The sequence below is a fragment of the Balaenoptera borealis genome (assembly GCF_965194805.1).
Source record: "Balaenoptera borealis genome assembly, chromosome: 7".
Lineage (NCBI taxonomy): Eukaryota > Metazoa > Chordata > Mammalia > Artiodactyla > Balaenopteridae > Balaenoptera > Balaenoptera borealis.
This window is the reverse complement of record NC_138864.1, coordinates 71,072,874-71,088,986: the sequence shown is the minus strand read 5'-3', so window position 1 is coordinate 71,088,986 and position 16,113 is coordinate 71,072,874. Positions and strand designations below refer to the sequence as shown.

Genomic DNA, 16,113 nt, shown 5'->3' with positions numbered 1-16,113 from the left:
TTTTTATCTTCCAAACACCATGTCGCATATCTCCCATGATAGCATTAACCTACTTCAGTAATTCACCTGCAAGAGGAGTGGGCATTTTCCAAAGGACTATGCTTGTCTTTACTTGCTCTACCCAGAGGATAGGGAAGCTAGTGCTTTGCACTCAGATGTGGAAAAGAATTAGTAGCTGACTGTACTTTATTCCTGACCCTCCTTTGCCCTCCTCCCCCACCTACGCTGCACCTGCATGATGGCCCAGTGCATCTCAGAAACAGTGGCACCTGTGGGAGTAAGAATCCCCAGGAACCCACCCCTGAGTCCCCTCCACACACTCGTTAACCTGTGCACAACTAACCTTAAAACCCCACTGCCAAGTCTAAAACAAGGCTTACAAATAGGTATCTACTGCCTTTTAATCTGTCAACCCTATTAGTTGGCATAACTTCATTTCTTTGGCCTCCAATAGTTCTCTACAGACATCCTGAAAGAATGTCACACCAAATTACTATCAATTAATATTATCCTCATTTCACATCTTGGAGAGAAGGTTCTGACAGCCAGCTAAGAAAACAAATGGAACCTACCGTGGAGTAGAAACATATCTTGGAGAAGCGGGAAGCTATAGGAGGCAAAAGGGATGGAGGGGAAGATAGGAAGACACCACATACAATGGCTGTCTGTCTACTTGATAATCCTGCCAAGGGCAAGCTGATAGAGCTATTCATATTTCAAGTGCAGCTTTGATTAAGCAAACAACTTCCTAGTTAAGACAATCCTTGAGCCTCAAAGCCTTGGAAAAAGGATGAACTTAACACAAAAAGATCTTTGAGGTATGGTTTTTGGAGGTTAGAATTATTTCACCATTCAACCTTTCTTCCCAGAAAGAATACTGGGGAAGGAAAACAAAAAGAGGAAGTGTTTGTTCGCCAATAAAATTAACCACAAAACTCTAGGTCTTGAAGAAAACACAAATCAGAATTTTTCCCCAGCTCTATTACTGCCTACCTACCACACCCTGCCTTCAATCCTTTAGTGTTTTCCATTGTTTCATAAAGCTTTTCACTCTGGAATAGTTGGGTCTTTCGAGTATCATCTTATTAGTGAGCTTTATTTCAATATCTAGCCTGCTTTGTCTTGGTCAGCTCTATTTATTAATATTTCACCTTTTTGCATCTCAGATTTTCTGTTTTCTGCTGCTATCGTACTTCCCTGAAGCTTCATAATAAAAATGTGCTGTCAGTAGATAAGAAAGGCAGTGTTACACAACAGAGAGTACAAAGGCATGGAAGAAAACTGCCCTGGCTTATAATCTAGGCCTGTCACCCTCTAGTTCTCGACCACTGGGCAAGTAACTTCATTCTTCTGGGTGTCAGTTTCCTAATCTACAAGGACAGATGGCAGCACCCACCTTATAGGGTGGTTGTGAGGATGATGTAAACGTTTCCAAAGGACTCAGTAGAAAGCTCATAGACACTAGACCTTTGATAAGGCAGTATTATTATTTTTAGATATATAGCAATATTGTCCTACTGACAAATGACCCATGATCATTCTCACTTGTTTAGTTCTGCAAATATAAAATGTACACATGCCAACAGACATGAGAAGTGACATGGCATTTTTTTCCTCTGCTCTAGTTTTAACTTCTCAAGTCTGTTTGAATCATACAATCTGAGAGTTGGACTAGATATTAGAAATGATCTAGTCTAATTACCCCTCTAAATTACTTGGCAGGCTCTTATCTTTTGAGAGATATATGTGTAGTCAATGTGAATATTACTCCACAAGACAGTGAACAAATGATTAAATGTTATATTTCCTTATTTTTTAAATCAAATTAAATCTGACCCTGAGCCCACGTTCCACTAAACTGGAGAGAAATTCAACCTGAGTCTCTCTGCCAGAGTTGTGCAAATACCATAGGTGGTGAATTTTAAAACGAAGCTGAATATTTGGGAAAGTCCATCTGGCCTTTATTCTATGCTAGTCACCACTGAATTACTCACTGCCAAGCCCATGTGGTCCCTTTAACTTAGACAATTTTGCCACTTCCACGTCCTGCATGTGTGCGCATACAACCTTTGCTCGGGCTGTGACGCACGGTATAAAGGATCCAGCCTCCCTAAGGATACTTTCTAACCATTCCTTCCTAGGTCTTGATCTTCCCCCAGAATGGGGCAAAGGTCCCTGTTATTCAAAAAACCCACATATTCTTCTCCCATCTCCATCAGAATCCCTTGAAGGAGCTCAGGTTTTTAAAAACCAAACTCAGGAAGTAGTTTGTCGTCAGTTCATTCTGCTTTCTAGCTGGCAGCACAGACCTCATCTAAGACTAGAGAGCGCAAGGACCAGGCTACTTCTCTTCTTTTTTTAGAAGTTGAGAGGGAAAAAAGACAGAAAACTAAAATCAAAAGGGCTCTTATTTTTTCTGATATATATGTATATCAGAAAAAATATATATACATATATATTAGTAACATATCTTGGAGAGCTATATAATATAAATATATATATAATATATATATATATATATCTTATGTCACAACAAACTATGCTTTCATCCTGTCACGTACTGAAATAAATCACAGTCCCTGACCCTAGGAGGTTTACAGTCTGATTGTGAGAGAAAGAAAGAACACTGCTGGCTCTAAAATAAAGCATGTAGTAGGTGTCACAAGTGAATCAGAGTTTCAGAGTGCTGTGAGAGTTCAGAGGTAGGAGAGGAGTTTCCAGCTGATTTCAGCCAGCAGAGATGAAGAAATCATTGGGGGTAATTTCATGGGCAAAGGTGAGAAAATGAAAGAACACATTCCCAGAACAGTGAACAGAATCTAGCTAGAATTTTGTTTTTCTAGTAGTATTGCCAGGGAGAGTGAAAGACTTGGAGCCAGAATAAGCAGTTGAGGCAGTAAGGAGTAAATGAGATCAGCTCTGTGTGGCGGCCCAGGAGAGGCCAACATGTCTCACGTGAAACAGTGAGGGATGAGGGGACAACAGATGGTTCCTAAATTTTGAACTGAGTCTCTTTGACGATGCGGGTACCACGCTTAGAAGTCTAGAAGAAGAGCTGGTTATAGGTGAGGGTATGAGGGAGGAAATGACAGCAAGGTAAAGTAGATTTCAGACGGGAAAAGAAGGCCTGCAGTTTGAGTGATTAGGGATCCAGCTATGGATTTTCAATTAATTAAAAAAAAAAATTTCAGTCGGTTGTGAGGTTCTTGAGAATAAGGGCTAAGTCATATTGCTGTTAGTACTTGCAGATAAATTTTGAAGGAAGTGACACCTGAAGTTAGGAATATCATCAAGGAGAGGGGAGAAGAAAAAAAAGAAGTAAGGTAGGCAACAGAAGAAGACAGAGAAGGGAGTGAAATGTCACAGAAGGGACAGAAGCAGAGTTCAGCGAGGGACCAACCAAAGAGTAGTCAATAACATTTTTCAAATGATTGAGAGATGTCAGTAAGAAAGAGGACTGAGAAAAAGCCACAGATTTTGCCATTTAGGAGACCTCTTGGAGATGTGGGATGAGGTAGCTTGGATAAAGCTGATGAGGCTGAAGCCTCAGTAGGAGGGTTTAAGGAGTAGCAGCAAATTAAATTAGCTGGCAGCCTCTGTCAGGCGGATGGTACCAAGAAATTGTACTGTCACATACATACCAAGTCCCTCAATAAGGTGGCAGTTCTGGGGTTCTACTGGCTCCACTTCTCGATATGCATTAATTCTTTCTCTGTAGAAGATAAAAACACTGGAGGTCAATGCACAACATCCAAAATCAATGTCTAAACACGGTCTTTAATCACCTTCATATTCATTAACTCTCTTATCATTTATGGATGATATCACACAGCAGTAGACATCTCCTTTTATTTATTTATATAATGTGGATATTATCTGGGTAATGTGCCTATATTATTTATTTAATAGTAAATAAATATTATTAATTTAAATGCACAAAATAATATTACTTAATGTGCTAAAGTATTGTCTATTATAAATCTGCACTTTGGTTCCCTTAACCCCCTATAGTTTTGCCTTTTGATCCCTGTCCCCTACTGCTTTCCCAAAATCCAACAGGCTCCCTACCCCAAGTTCAGCGCTTCCAAAAGAGTTAGTTTGTTCAGGAGCCGAATGCTAAGGGCGACCTGGGAAAGGGGCGGGCCGGGGGGGGGCATTTCTGCCCCACCATCTTAGGAAAGGCAAGAAGTCAGCTCACTTTCCCTATGTGCGCTTCTCAAGGGACAGTTTGCTAGGTGGGATTGAGGAATGGGGTCGCAAACTGCTCATTCTTACCCGCTATAGGAAGGCGGCACCAGGCAGCCCTTAACCTAACTTGGAAGAAGAGAATAAGAGCCGAGGACGCTCCCATCAAGATGCCAACTCACCTGAGCGTCATTAACCTCTCCCCGATTAGGGCCAGGCCGGCGCCCAGCAAGGTAAGCGCCACCAGCTTCCCCATGGTCTTGGGGCGAGACGCGCGAGCGCAGGCGCTGGGGAGGCGCTGCGGGCTGGCGCCTGCCCCGCCCCTAGTGTTGCCCGCCCCGCCCCGCCCCTGGTGTTGCCCGCCCCGCCCGTCGCTTCCTCCCGGGCTGGTGCGCTGCCCGGGCTCTGGGACAAGGTCACGTTGTCCCGCCCCGCCCCGTCCCGCCGCGCAGCTCCTGGTTCAAGGCCACCTTTATCCGCGTGAATCAAAGCTACCTTTATGCTCGAGGTTCAAGGAAACCTTTACTCGCGAGATTCTTTTATTCTTCAAGGCTCAAAGTACAGAGACGGGAGCTGTAGCCCTGGGTTAAGGTCTGGTGTTCTCTTGGCAGCTTTGGCAAGATCCCACCGGTTGCTGGGACGATAGGGGAGGCGGTTTGCTGCCCAAAGCTGCGGAATTCTACCTCATCTCCTCGTGTGGCCTGAAGTGGAAACTGGAGGGGCGGGGGAGCGCGGGGAGCTAGAGTTCAGAGCCTGAAACTTTGCGTTTGTGGAAGGCAAGGAGTTATATGAGACGGCGAATTGATCCCTCGACCCAGGGAGCAGTGATAAACGGAAGATAATCGAAGCGAAGAGCTTTACGTCACTCTTCTCCAAGATTTGGAGCACAGGACCTTATCTCCTGGCTTCATGGCCTGCCTCTGAATGCTGAACGTGGTGGGTACCCAGTTCAGTTTGTTGACTGGGTGGATTTGTTAATATCAGCATCCGTCCCCCAACGTTTGGGATAAAGAGAAGTCGGGAGGAAGTGAAGGAAAAGAAATAAATAGAATAGGTAGCAAGAAGATGAGCAGAATGGGGGGAAGGGAAACATAGTTTGTTTGGCAGGTTAGACTTTCAAAAGACTCCTAGATCCTTCTTTCTTTTGGGTCTTCAGATCCTGCCAGGCAAAGAATGCACTTCCCCTGCTCATGATGACGGCCAGGTTGGAGGGAGAGGGGCGGAAGGTGAGGAAGACTTGAGTTTGGGCAGAGCAAAGTAGCATCTTCAAGCATGATCTGTTTTTATTTACCAACAGAAAGAAATAGTACTAGTTCTGCTGAGTTTAAGTGAGTAAATATGTTTGAGAGAATACAGAACTGGAGATATTAAGGAAAGAAAAGGAGGTTTCTGACCTGTGGGATACATGAATATAGTCTGAATACATAATTACTGTAGGATGATAAAGCCTTCCACTTATGCAGCACCTACTATGTACCTTGGATTGTGCTTAGAACTTTGCCTAATTTTGATTCTCGGTACTTCTCTGAGGTAGGTAACATCCCAATTTTATAGGTGAGAAAACCAAGGCACAGGGTAGCTGTGTAACTTGCCCTAGGTCACACAGCTGGAGAGTGGCAGAGTCAGGCAGTCCGGCTCCAGACCCTGTGCCCTTCCTTAACTGTGCTGCTTTTATTAAAGCTGTGGAAGAAGGGCTACTAGAGGAACACTGTAACATCTGGAATTGTACTGATAAGATAATTATTTCTAAGATTAATTTTAAAAGAGTTCAAGCAGAGGAGGAATTGAATGCTGTTTTCATGAGGACATAGGAGGAGAGATATGAAGAAGAGAGTAGTGCTCCCAAAGCTGAGGGGCCAGGAGGCATGGTGCAGGCGTGCGTCCAGAGTTTAAGGCTCAGGCTACCTGGGTTATATCCAGCTTGGATAAGGTGCTCAACTTTCCTACCCAGCAGATTCCTGTTTTGTAAAAGAATGTCTGCCTCATACGTGGCTTAAAATAAAATGTTATGATGAGAGCAAAGTGCTCACCACTGTGCTGGGTACATTGTAAGAAGCCAATAAGCATTAACCACCATTTAAATCTGAACCTCCTCCACCTGAGAGTGTAGGTTAATTGTAGGGAGAGACCCCCATCCCATTGATCACTGGGTCTTCCAGTGCCAGCCACAGAACTTTGCACTTAATAGTTAGTCTCTAAAAATTGATTAGATGGGTGGATGCAAGGGATGGACTTGGGAGAAGTAAATATTGGGAGAATAAAAAGAAAGGATGATGAAATAGTAATAATTGTTCCTATGTACTAAGCATTTTGCATGCTTTATCATATTACTTCTTATTATCCTCATTTTTAAAAAAAATTAATTAGTTTATTTATTTTTGGCTGTGTTGGGTCTCCGTTTCTGTGCGAGGGCTTTCTCTAGTTGCGGCAAGCAGGGGCCACTCTTCATCGCGGTGCGCGGGCCTCTCACTGTCGCGGCCTCTCTTGTTGCAGAGCACAGGCTCCAGACGCGCAGGCTCAGTAATTGTGGCTCACGGGCTCAGTTGCTCCGCGGCATGTGGGATCCTCCCAGACCAGGGCTTGAACCCGTGTCCCCTGCATTGGCAGGCAGATTCTCAACCACTGCGCCACCAGGGAAGCCCCACTTCTTATTATCCTCATTTTACAGATAAGGAAAGTGAGGCTTAGAGAGGTTACATGATAACTTACACAAGGTTACATAACTAAGAAGTGTCAGAAATTCCATTTGGATTGAGATCTACTGACCCTAGAGTACTTATTCCTATTTCGCTGTGTTTGCTTCCTCCCAGCATAACATGAAGAAGAGGGTAAGAAAAGAGATATATTCTTGGGCAATTGATTTGCAGGTGCTATGTCATCTATAATTTGTTTTAAATTTCTTCACATTAGGCAGAGGAGTGTGTGTGTGTGTGTATTGACTTCAAACTTTAGAGGTGGATAGTTATCATCTGAATACCGTAATCAGTGATTCAAACCCCTAGCCTGGTTAGTTAGCATTAAAGAAGTCCAAACTTTGGACCATATCACGTGTCACCATCAAAATCTGCACCTGGAGAGTTCACTCATTAGCTCGAGATATTAGAGATAATTATTCAAGGTAAAGCTAGTTTTGTCCAAAATATGTGGATTAGCAAGACATTGCCTCAATCTAAGCAGCTCCAGCTCTGCCTAGAGTAAGAACAAGAACAGAGAAGCCAGCATTCTCAAACCAGTGGAGTGGGTTCTTGGCTGTCTTAGTCCATTCAGGCTGCTATAACAAAAAGCCTATAAACTGAGTGGTTTAGAAACAACAAACATTTATTTCTCACATTCTGGAGGCTGGGCAGTCCAAGATCAAGTTGCCGGCAGATTCAGTGTCAAGTGAGAAACTGCTTCCTAGACTGCTGTCTTTTTGCTGTGTCTTAACATAGTGGAAGAAACAAGGGAGCTCTGTAGGGTCTCTTAAAAGGGCACTAGTGCCACTCATGAGCACTCCACCCTCATAAGCTAATCACCTCCCGAAGGTCCCACCTCCTAATACCATCACCTTGGAGGTTAGGATTTCAACATATGAATCTGGGGTGGGACAAAATGTTCAGACCATAGCACCAGCTCTAGAATACTGTTGTATGCTGTGTCCACACTATTGACCAAAGAAGATTCTGCTTTGTGATCTGAAGTGAGCTGAATCCTCCCTTCAGAACTTTGTCTCAGACTGAAACTTTTTCTCATGTGCTTGTTGAAATACACAGGACAGAGCTGGGACTTCACTAACTTTACAGAACAACGGATCACAGGATGATTTTCATGCCTCCTTGGTAATAAACATTTGTGTGTGACAGATTTGATTTTGAGCTTTGTGTTTATTGAAACATACTGCCTGACAGTGAGATTGTGGGGAAAGGGACCCATAGCCCCTCATCCATATCTAATCTTTGAAGGCTAATCTTTGAGTGTAATGGTCACTCAAACCCTGTCAAGAGGCCAAATTGGCTTGGTGCAGAGACCACTGAGTACATCAGTGTCATAAAAAGGGACTTACTGTCATTGAAAGAGCAGGACAAATGAATTCAAAAGTCCTGAGGTCAAGTCCCAGTTCTGTGTGGAAATGACTCTTTAGTCTTTAGAAATCACCTATTCCCTCTGGGCCTTTCTTATGTATAGAGTGGGGCTCCTCAAAGAGCTAATAGGACCGAATGGAAGCATGTATGTCTAAACAGTAATTGCAGTACATAGATCTAGTTAATCCAACACCATGGATAATGCAAGTGCCATTCAGGGGGATGCAGAATGTACATACGTATCATCCTATGGTGGAAAAATTAGAGGAATTCTATGTTTTGCATGTGTATGATATACATAGAAACAGTATATGACACAAACTGAAGAGTCAATACATGAGATTGGGGTCATGGAGACTGGGGAGGTCAGTGACCATGGAAGGAGACTTTGCTTTTGTTCTGTATGGCCTATGATGTCTGAACATTTTAAACCATGTATTTTCATCGTGTTTATTATCAGACAATTTTTAATTTAAAAAGATCATTCATATTAGTGAATCTTGACCAGGAGTGATAGAGGGAGAGAGCAACAAATCACAAAAGAGAATGTGGTTATATCTCAATAAAGCTGTTTCAAAAAAAAGAGAATATGGATTTTAGAACATTTGAAAAAAAGAAATGTGCAGAACGGTGTATAGTCTGCTACCTTTTGTGAAGTAAAGGGGAAAAATAAGAATATGTATTTGTATCTGCCTGTATTTATATAAAAATATTTGAAAGATACACAAGAAACTAATAAATTGGTTTCCCATAAATGGGGCAGAGGGGATGGCAAGGAGACTTTTCAACATACCATTTTATATCATTTTGACCTTTGAAAAGTGAAAAGAAACTCCTATGAAAACAATGACGCATATTTCAGAAGAAAATGCGTAAATACGCACACGCACGCACACACACACACACACACACGCACACACCATGTGGAGGTTCTGTGGCTGCTATTGCTTCACATTTCTTCATTTACTCAACACACTGCACGTTTGTTTCAAAAATGACAGACCCCACGGATCACTGTGTGGTGATGACTCTCCAGATATGTTCATGCCCAATGAGTTTAAATTGTTCTCTAGAATGGCATGTGAGTGAGTCCATGGGAGATTGGGAAGGAAGGGAAGGAACATTGCTTGTCATTCACACTTAGCACTATTTGGTGAGCACTTACAACTACTTGCTCCACACTGAAGACATCGTGTGAACAAGATGCCCTTGCGTTCAAGGAGCTTACACTCTAGAGGGGAAATATATTTCAAGAAAGGAAGGAAGGGAGGGAGTGAGGAAAGAAAAGAAGGAAAGAAGCAGGAGGGAAGGAGAAGCAAAAAAAAGAGACAAAGTAAAAAAGTAAATTGTTTCATATTCTTCTATGAAATAATCAGTCATGTGTAGCTATAAGAGGAGACAGGCTCAGGAAAAAATAGTTTATTATACTCACAAGACCTAGAGACAGGAGGCACAGCACATGGTGCAGGGCCACATGGGAAAGACACCTGGGTGATCAGGAGGCAGAGGACAGGAGGGGAGGGTTTAGGCTGCTGCCTTTATTGGGGTTTCTGCAGTAAAGCCAAGGCAGGGCAGGGTGAACTATTTAGATTGGCTAGTTTGAATAATTTTGGCAAGTTTTGGGCTATAGAAGTGGTCACTAGTCCCCTGGCACCTGGCCCTGGGATGATTATGGCAGAGGAATATTTTCTCTTGGGGTGTAAGGGCCAGATAGAGGGGATATGGCTCTGGACCCGTTAGTTTGGGAATCAAAGACATGCTCCCGGTGGAGCCCTTTGCTGTCCTCAGAACTGGAAAAGCCTCTCTCAAGAGGTGACATTAAAGCTGAGACCTGGGACTTCCCTGGTGGCACAGTGGTTAAGAATCCTCCTGCCAATGCAGGGGACACGGGTTTGAGCCCTGGTCTGGGAAGATCCCACATGCCACAGAGCAACTAAGCCTGTGCGCCACAACTAACCTGCGCTCTAGAGCCCGTGAGCCACAACAACTGAGCCCACGTGCCACAACTACTGAGCTGGCGTGCCACAACTACTGAAGCCCACATGCCCTAGAGCCCGTGCTCCGCAACAAAGAGTAGCCCCCGCTCGCTGCAGCTAGAGAAAGCCCGTGCTCCGCAACAAAGACCCAACACAGCCAAAAATAAATAAAATATATAAACAAGTTTATTAAAAAAATAAAAATAAAAAAGAAATTAAAAGAAAAACCAAAACCCTGAAGCCTGAAGTAAGAGAAGAAACTAAATCTGCAGAGAGTGGGAGGAGGGGCATTTCAGTTGAGGGAAAGATCTTGGTGTTTGCCAGGACCTGCAACAACAGTGTGGCTCAAGCCCTTGCAGGGAGGGGAGTGGCGCCAGATGAAGCTGGCGAGGGACGCGGAGCCCAGATCACATCACACAGCACCTTGCAGGCCTTGATGGAGAGATTGGTAACACAGAAAGGTCTTGGCAGGACATGATGTGATCTGAGTACTTTGCTACCGAGTAGGAAATAGATTGGAGAGGGGAAATACTGGTAGAGAGAAGCCCACCTGGAAAACTCTTTCGGATAAAAGGTAATAGAAGGCTCAACCACAGAGATGGCAGTGGAGATAGGAGACCAGATCTGAGATATCACTTGGAGGTAGAATCAGGTAGAGTTTCTGATGGTTAAGGACAAAGATGAAATTAAGGATGACTGCAAGGTTCGAGCTGGCAATGTTCATTTTGGAGTAATCCGAATTACTTGACATACAGGCGGTATGTAAACCCATTGGAATGAATGGGAGAGAGGAAAGAGGAAAGAGCACCCAATTTTGGCCCTCAAGAACCATTACATTTCTATTTGGATGAGGTACAGGAACCAGCAAAGGAGACAAAAAAGGGATAATGAGGGAAGAAAGAGGAGAATAGTATTGCAAAAGCCAAGGCAGAAGCGTGTTTCAAGAAAGAAGGAAGAGGAGAGCATGCCAAATGCTGCTAAGAAGTCAAGTGAGATGAGAGTGGAGAGAGATGTAATTGGATTTGGCAACACGAAGATCTCTGATGATCTTGATGAGAGCAGTTTCTGTGTGGCAAGAACAGAAGCCAGACTGTAGTTGGTTGAGAAGTGAATGGGTGATGAGTAAGAGGAGACAGTGTGTATCTCGAATAATTTACTTATCATGGGTGTATTAATTATGTGTTATGATGCACTAAACTATCCCCAAACAAGGTAGCTTAAAATACATTATCTCAGCATTGTTGTAGGTCAGAAATTGGAAGCAGCTTAGTGAAGTGCTTCTGGCTGATGGTCACTCATGAGGCTGCAATCATCTGAAGGCATTTCCAACATGACTCACTTGCATGGCTGTTGGCAGGAGGATTTAGTTCCTTGCCACGTGGACCTTGCCACAGGGCTGCCTGAGAAATGTCCTCGAGTAAGGCAGCTGGCTTTCCCCAGTGAGTGAGTGACCTGAGTGAGGGAGCAAGGAGGAAGCCTCTGACTTTTATGACCGAGTCACATGTTGTCACTTCTGCCTTATTCTGTTTATTAGAAGTCGGCCACTAAATCCAACCTACTCCTAAGGAGCAGTGCATAGGCTCCCCTTTTGGGGAGGAATGTCAAATTTGTGGACATATTTTCAGCCACCACAGTGGAGTTCAGAGAAATGATGTGGTGGTTAGAAATGTAGGGTCAAGGGAGTGTTGTTCTTAAAGTGGGAGATGCAGTTAGTATGTCTTTGTGCTGATGAAATCAGTAGGGAAAGATGAAGATGAATCAGTAGGGAAAGAGTTTGATGAAGCAGAAGAGAGAAGGGGTAATAGAAAAAGTGAAATCCTAAGGACAGCTGGAGGACACCTTCTCCACTTTAACAGTAGAGATAGGAGGAGATGGATGTAGCTATAGTGAGAGGTGTAGATTTGGTGGGGAAATGTGAGGGGCCTCATATCTGGTTGCTTCCGTTTTCTCAGTGAATTATAAGGCAAGGCCTTCAAGCGCAAGTGTGAGTAGATGAGGGATGGTGGGAAGTTTGAGGAAAAGGAGGAGGTATAAAATTATTAACTTAAGAAGTAGAAAAGCTAATCTGCTAAAGAAATTGAGGATTGCTTGACATTTTGAGTACCGAATATGAGCGTTTTTTTTAAAAAATAAATTTATTTATTTATTTTTGGCTGTGTTGGGTCTTCGTTGCTGCGCGTGGGCTTTCTCTAGTTGCGGTGAGCGGGGGCTACTCTTCGTTGCAGTGCGTGGGTTTCTCATTGCAGTGGCTTCTCTTGTTGCGGAGCATGGGCTCTAGGCACATGGGCTTCAGTAGTTGCGGCACGCAGGCTCAGTAGTTGTGACTCACGGGCTCTAGAGCACAGGCTCAGTAGTTGTGGTGCACGGGCTTAGTTGCTCCGTGGCATGTGGGATCTTCCCAGACCAGGGCTCGAACCCGTGTCCCCTGCATTGGCAGGCAGATTCTCAACCACTGCGCCACCAGGGAAGCCCCGAATATGAGCTTTGACATTCATTCAAGAGAAAGCATTCAGCTGTTTTGTGATTTTCCCAAATAACATATAGCTGCTCAGGTGCATGTGTGAAGTAAAGAAATGGTTTGAGTTTTGCCCCACAAGACATTAGGAGAGAAGTACAAAGGGGTTGAAAGTATATTCAAGGAAGTGATTAAAGGATGGGAGCTAGATTGGACAAGGAGAGATTTTACGTAGAGTGGGGACAGTTGGAAGAGGAGAAAGTTCTGAGGCAGGCGTTGTCAATGGATTTCAGGTTGGAACAATTTCAAAAATTTTAGAACAGTAGCACTACCCGAGCAAATGACTTGGAAATGCAGGAGGTGGTTGTTGGAGAGTCTGAGACTTGAAATAAAGGTTTTATAGTGAGAAAGTTTCTGATACAGAACATGGCCATGGGAGTGGATGGCTGAGGTAGTGGAAGAAAAGGGTATTGGGAGTGAAGAATCACGGCACTAAGAAGGTATGAGTTGGAGGATTTATCTATGTAGAGTTTTAAATCACTGGGAAAGAAAATGGGATAGAGACTTTCTGTTTTATTAGATCATTGTACTAATTTCCTACAAAATAAATATTATCCTGATTTTGGAGATAAGGTAGAAATCTGTAAAAAGGTAAGGAATGGCTCTCTATAAACTGATAGAAAATAATTTCCAGAAAAAAAAGAGAGAGAATGTAGAAGAGGGAGAAGGGGAGTTCAATAACAGAGAATTTTTTAAGAAATAGAATACTGCCTATTGATATTAATGCTAGAAATAGTAGAAGTAAAATCACCATTTGCAACTCCAATATGATAATAATTGGGCAAGAATCATTAATGGGTGCTAAAACCAAACAGATGAAAAGTTTTAGGGAGCGGAATATTCACTTGGATCTATAAAAAGAAAGGAAAAATTAACGCTGTTGATCTGATGGTCACCAGCTTAATCAGTTACTCAGATTTAGCATCACAGAGTAGAACAACCTGTGTTTATATTCTGATGCAATGCAATGTGAAGTACATGTCACTTACTAGTATTCTTGTCACAATTGTTTAACCTGAATCTAATCAAGCCTCAAGTAACTTCTAATTTACAGGAAATATGAGTGCTCTACTGAATTAAGGACTCCAGGAAGAAATAAATTCAGAATGTAGGTTATTCCAGAAGATATCTTGCTTGCACTGAAAAAAAGTGTCATGAAAAACAAAAAACAAGGACAGAAAGGCTGTTTTACATTAAAAAGGATCTTTTTATAAGACATGAGTAAATGTGAATTATGATTCTTGATTGGATCTTGGATTGGGGTGGGGTGGGAGATGGGAGGGTTAGCAACTATTAAAGGCATTTGGAGACCACTGAGAACATTTGAATCTGGATCAGGTATTAGATGGCACCACTGATGCTGGTGGGTGTTATAATAACATTGTGGTTATGTAGAAGAATGCTCTCATATTTAGAAGATGCAAGCTGAAGTATGCAGAGGTGAAGTTTTATGATATCTCCAACTTACTTTCAAATGGTGCAGAAAAATAAAAGCATCTTTGCTTGGAAAGGTAAAGCAGAAGTGGCAAAATGGTAACTGGTGATAGGTGAATGCAAGTGAAGGGTATATAGGCAGTCACTGAACTACCCTATCAATTTTTCTCTAGGTTTAAACATGTCAAAAATGGTGCGGGTGGGGAAATTAGGTTTCTCTAAATTATTCTCTAATCATATTTCTATGTTTAGTTCCTTCTAATCACCCTATCTATCTGTCCATCTATCTATCGTCTATCATCTATTTTCTCATTTGTTGAATCTCCTACTAGAATATAGGCATTGTATCTGGTTCATTGTTGTATATTAATACCCAGCTTGGGGCTGGTTACAGAAAAGTCATTCAGTATATTAAAAACTTTTTAAAGTGAACTGAAAGTTATTCTTTGCAATTATAAAAATTAGAGTAGGCTCTTTTTCCTTCTTCTCTGCCTTCTGCTTTATGGAATAAAAATCTCGAAAACCAGAAGCAGAAAGCTAAGAGAGTGCTACTGGGATTCTTCTAGCCCTCCTCTCACGCCCAGAAATGCTTTGTAGAAAGCCGAGGGAGTAAGGAAAACTACGGGTGGCCAGAGAAAGGCGGATGTGGGTGGTGTGATGGTAGGTGCTGTTAATTCTTCATTGTTTTGCCAAGTAAATATTCGTCAGCCTAGATAAGCTGTGTCTCTGAGAGGATTCAAACTGAGCAAATCCGGTCCAGAGAAAGGATCAGCCTTAGATTAGTTGTCAATAATAATTAATCCATACACAAAATGAGAAAAAGAAATAGTATAGCTTATATTTAATTTTCCTTGCTCCCCGTATTAGGTATCCATGTTCACATTCAGCTGTTGTAAAAGAGCTGAGGTTTTGTAAAAAAAAAAGAAAAAAAAGGTACTGTCACTGAACGGGATCTCAGATTTAAAAGAATTAAAACATACACACACACACCCCCACCTGAGACCTAAATCCACCTAGTGGTGGCCTATCCCAATTGCAGTTTCAGGCCTTTTGAATGATTTGACCTCTTAATAACCAAACAAATTGTTAAACTCAGTGTATGATCCCAGTAAGATCACCATAAATAGGCGCACAATATACTTATGAATCCCTCATGGCCCATAGAGGCCAAAAACCAGAGTTTATTTTTTAAAAACTTTTTTTAATTCTAAGATAAATAATACATGTGCCTATTAACTTTTATTTACTTTTGTCCAAATAAAGTTTCTAATAAATACAAGGGAAAAAAGTCTATCTTATGCCTACTGTATTCTGGTACTTTTTGTGCATGTAGCTTTTTAGATAGGCATGGCTCATAGTCTAAAATCTAAAACATATGCTTCTTGGTTTTGGATCCCTAATGAATAATATTTAATATTGCTTTATTCACCTGTGACTTAATGTTTTCTCCATGAATAATGCAAACAGAGAAAATGATGATTATTTTAGCATGAAATACATCCAATATACATTAGTAACAGACTATTCAAAAATGTAAATAAGAATATAGGCCAAATGGACAGAGGCCAAGATTAAGAATACTTATGCAATTTACATTTAAGTCTGTAAATGATCCATCTAAAAGCAGAGCTCAAGTTGATAACTATAAAAACAGAAGAAATTATATATTAGGAAGAAGAGTGAATAACGAGATCGTCATTAGTTCCACGGCAGAAGCATCATGCAGTGGTACAGCCTCTGACATCAGAAATAGATTGAGAGCCACCCCTTCCCAGGTGCGACCTGGAACATCTGTGAAATGTTAAGTGATATAACAGCAATACGTACTCCCTCAGGGCTGTAATTAGGATTAAATGAGATAATGAATGTACCATTTTTAATGCATTGTCTTTCACTTTATAAGTAACTGACAAATATTTTGATGATAATGATGCTAAAGATG

At 42.1% G+C, this 16,113-nt stretch overlaps 1 protein-coding gene across 2 annotated transcripts in view; it reads right to left on the bottom strand.

Moving 5' to 3' along the window:
• Positions 1 to 4,498, bottom strand: part of PON3 (paraoxonase 3) — a 31,944-nt gene extending 27,446 nt beyond the window's left edge. For both annotated transcript variants that reach the window (XM_082398544.1, XM_082398545.1), the window contains exons 1-2: positions 4,368 to 4,498; positions 3,642 to 3,712 (exon numbers count right to left, since the gene is read on the bottom strand). In XM_082398544.1, the coding sequence (XP_082254670.1) occupies positions 3,642 to 3,712; positions 4,368 to 4,441 (145 nt within the window). In that variant the 5' untranslated portion in view covers positions 4,442 to 4,498. The remainder of the gene's footprint in view (positions 1 to 3,641; positions 3,713 to 4,367) is intronic.
• Between the last annotated feature and the right edge of the window lie 11,615 nt (positions 4,499 to 16,113).